The 3,529-nt window shown below is 22.8% G+C and overlaps 1 protein-coding gene across 1 annotated transcript; it reads right to left on the bottom strand.

Annotated features, from left to right (window-relative positions):
* Nucleotides 1-232: 232 nt before the first annotated feature.
* Nucleotides 233-673, bottom strand: LOC107494432 (uncharacterized). Its single transcript, XM_016115468.1, has one exon. It carries the CDS (start codon nt 671-673, stop codon nt 233-235), a length of 441 nt encoding a protein of 146 aa, XP_015970954.1.
* Nucleotides 674-3,529: the final 2,856 nt, after the last annotated feature.

Raw genomic sequence — 3,529 nt, 5'->3', positions numbered from 1 at the left:
CCCTTGAAATAGGAATATGATGATAGAGTTCTTAGTTTATTATTAATATTTTGAATTTATTATAAGGCTTGCTTATTAATTCAGTATCAAAGTACACATAAAGAAAGCTCAAATTGAGCATGTTTACAAGCTCCACAAGTCTAAGCAGACTAAATATGTCATTATTCAAGAATGGATATAGCTATCATATTTTGAATCCACATTTTTTGGATTCAATATTTTGATATGATTGTCATTTTGAAGTTTTAGATATTTCAATCAACACTTTTGGGTGGTGGTGGCGTGGATCTGGACCAGCTGGACTTTCTCTTTGAATATGATATAAGCTTTCAGTTTGCTTATAGTAATGCGATACAGAATTTGGATCATTTAAAATTTTCTGATCAACATTTTTGGATTGTATAAACCCGCCATGATGACGTGGATCTGGACCAGCTGGACTTTCTCTTTGAATATGATATAACATTTCAGTTTGCTTATTGTAATGCGACAACAGATTTGGATCATTTGAAACTTTTCTGGCAACATGATGAACATCATCATTGGTTTGCAGAGAATTTTCATGGTTTCCATTAGGGCTTGCTGTGCTCAATCCACTATCATTGAGCGATACTAAGAGGGAAACTCCCATCAACCATATTATTAGAGAAAATTTCATGTGCAAGTTTGCCATCTCTTACAAACAAATAAAGAAACAGTACTTGTATTTGTGAATACTAAATATACTGAATACAACACATACACGCATGTATATATACTTATATAGAGAGACTAGAGTTGTTAACCTCGTAAAAATAAAAATATTAAAAAAAAAAGAACATCTTCTTTGAGAAGTTACAATTTACATCATTCTTTTAAAAATATTTTTTTCTTAAAAAAATATGTTTTTCAGGTAATAAATAAATAAAAAAATACTTTTATATTGATATACTCAAACATAATTGATACGTAAAATGATCTTTTTGCATGAGATATCTAAATATAAAATTAATTTTATTTTTTAAAAAAATTTTAAAAAAAGATAACTCAAAAAAAAATATTTTATTAGAAACTCACTCAAATTAACTATTAAAATTTAGAGTATAAAATTTAATATTTATGATTTAAGGTATTAATTAATTATTGACTAAAAATTATAAATTTTATTAGTGATATAACATTACTCTAATACAAATTTATAATTCGTGGAAGATATATAAAACAATTGGCTAAATAATATATATGTATATAATTTATTATTAAAATCTGATTCTATCTTTAATTTATATTTTATTATAAACATTATGATTTATTTGTGATATTTATTCTCAAAGATATATACTTTTATAGGTTAAATACGATTTTGGTTCATAAGGTATAGACCGAAAAATTTTTTCGTCCTCAATTTCTTTTGTACACAAAATCGTCTTTAAGGTTTAAAAATCAAATTTTAAAATCGTCTTTTTTTTACTTAAATCTTAAAATTTTGGATCAAATTATCTATAACAAAAAAAATTATAAAATAAAAAAACGAAAAAACAAGAGAAGAAGAGTGTTTTTGCTCCTGCAAAGGGGAAAGAGAAGAAGAACAAAAAAAAAAGGTAAGAAGAAGAAAAAGAAGTTATTCACAATCTATCTTTGCCTTCGTTTCTGCCGCCAAAAATTTAAAATCACGTTAAATCTTAGAAACAATTTTAAAACCAAATTAAACTTTAAGGACCATTTAAATTTAAATTAACAATAAAATTATTTGATTTCAGGATAAATGATGAAAGAGGTAAACTACTATAAGCTATCATCATCGATTTTGAATACACCGACAAAAATATTTTTTACTTTTCTTAATAATAAAAATATTTTTAAAATATTTTAAAATACGATAAAAATAACTAATATTAAATATAAAGAAAAAGTTTTTTACAAATTAAATTTTGATACGGTTCTTGGCAAGTATTATTAGAAAAATAAAATAATTTTATCTTTATAATTTGGTAATTTTATGCTAAATAAATTCTTTTTTACAATTTTTTTATCAATAACAAAATATACTTTAAAAATGAAAAAAAATTAGACGTCAAAATTTTTATCCGATTTTTTTTTACATTTTAAATAATTGTCCAAATATATATTAATATATAAAAGGTTTGTTAAATACAAAAAAAAATATTTGTCTCTTGAAAAAATATTATTTTTGTTATTTTTATCATATTTTATAATATTTTGATAAGATCTGTATTGTTATAAAAATGAAAGTTATTTTTATTAACATTTTAAAAATTGGATTCAATTTTGGCAGTTTAGCATGATGAAGAGATAAACACTATAAATAAGTAACTTTGAGAATGTTTCACTACTTATTTGAATAATATCTTAATTCTTGGTTGCTGGATTTGAAAAAAAAATAAACTACAATAATCAATTATAGTTAATGTTTATTTTGGATGCATTATTGTAAGACTTTTTTTAAAAGGTAAATCTTATTTTTAATGTAAAAAGTTGACTGTTACAACAAATAAAAAAAAATTGTATATTGACTGTAATGATTTTTCTAAAAGAGCATTTTTTGTTAGTTGGCTATTTTTTAGGTATACATTGGCTTTTAAATTATTGATTTCATTTCTCAAAATATGTGATTAGTTTTTTAATATATTTTAAACACATGGTATGATTTTTCTTATAATATTAATATATTGAGAAAAAGCATAAATTCATATAAAAGATTTTATTTATAAATTTAAATTCCTATTTAAAAATAATGTTAGTCAGTTAAAATAAAAATATTTTACTTATTTTATAATATATTATTTTCAATTATTATATTATTATTATAATAGATGACTTGATTTAATTCCATATAAACAAAAAACACACGTACACACGTATGCACGTGCACACACCCACCCACCTACCCACGCACACGGGCATGCACATACGCACGCCTGCATCCAGACGCACACTCCCATACACACAAAAACATGCACTTAACACACGTACACACGCATGCACGTACGCGCTCACACACACATACTCACGCTTGCACACATATATATCCACACACAGGGATAGATTTATATGTTTTATTGTGGAGATAAACGTTCCACTACAATTTTAAATTTTTTTGAGTAATATATAATAATAATATTTATTTATTTATATTAAATTATTAAATTTGACTATACAAAAATATTTTACTCAACTTTTAATATTTAATAGTTAATTTAAAAATTTCATATTAAATGTCTATTAGAATTATCAATTCTCAATTTAAATGAAATTAATATTCTTTTTGAAAAAAAATCAACTCAAAAGATAGAGTATTATTTATCTTCTTTTAAAATTAGCTTTAGTATTTTCCATAAAAATTGCATTAATTAAAAGAACTTTCTCAACTAAATATCAGTAAAAGTTGATTTCTAATTTTATGAGAAGTAAATTTTTAAATAATTATTTAGTGATATATATAGAAAAAGAAATATTTATATTGTTAAGCAAAAGAATAAAAATTATTATTATATTATATATGTTTTGCCCCACTATCAAAATTTTCTAG

Source organism: Arachis duranensis, chromosome 6 (assembly GCF_000817695.3).
Source record: "Arachis duranensis cultivar V14167 chromosome 6, aradu.V14167.gnm2.J7QH, whole genome shotgun sequence".
In the NCBI taxonomy this organism is placed as follows: domain Eukaryota; kingdom Viridiplantae; phylum Streptophyta; class Magnoliopsida; order Fabales; family Fabaceae; genus Arachis; species Arachis duranensis.
This window is presented reverse-complemented; position numbering and strand designations above follow the sequence as displayed.

Bases quoted from the DNA above. Each gene is read 5' to 3' on its own strand.
- LOC107494432 (XM_016115468.1), bottom strand. From the start codon at position 673: ATGGCAAACTTGCACATGAAATTTTCTCTAATAATATGGTTGATGGGA.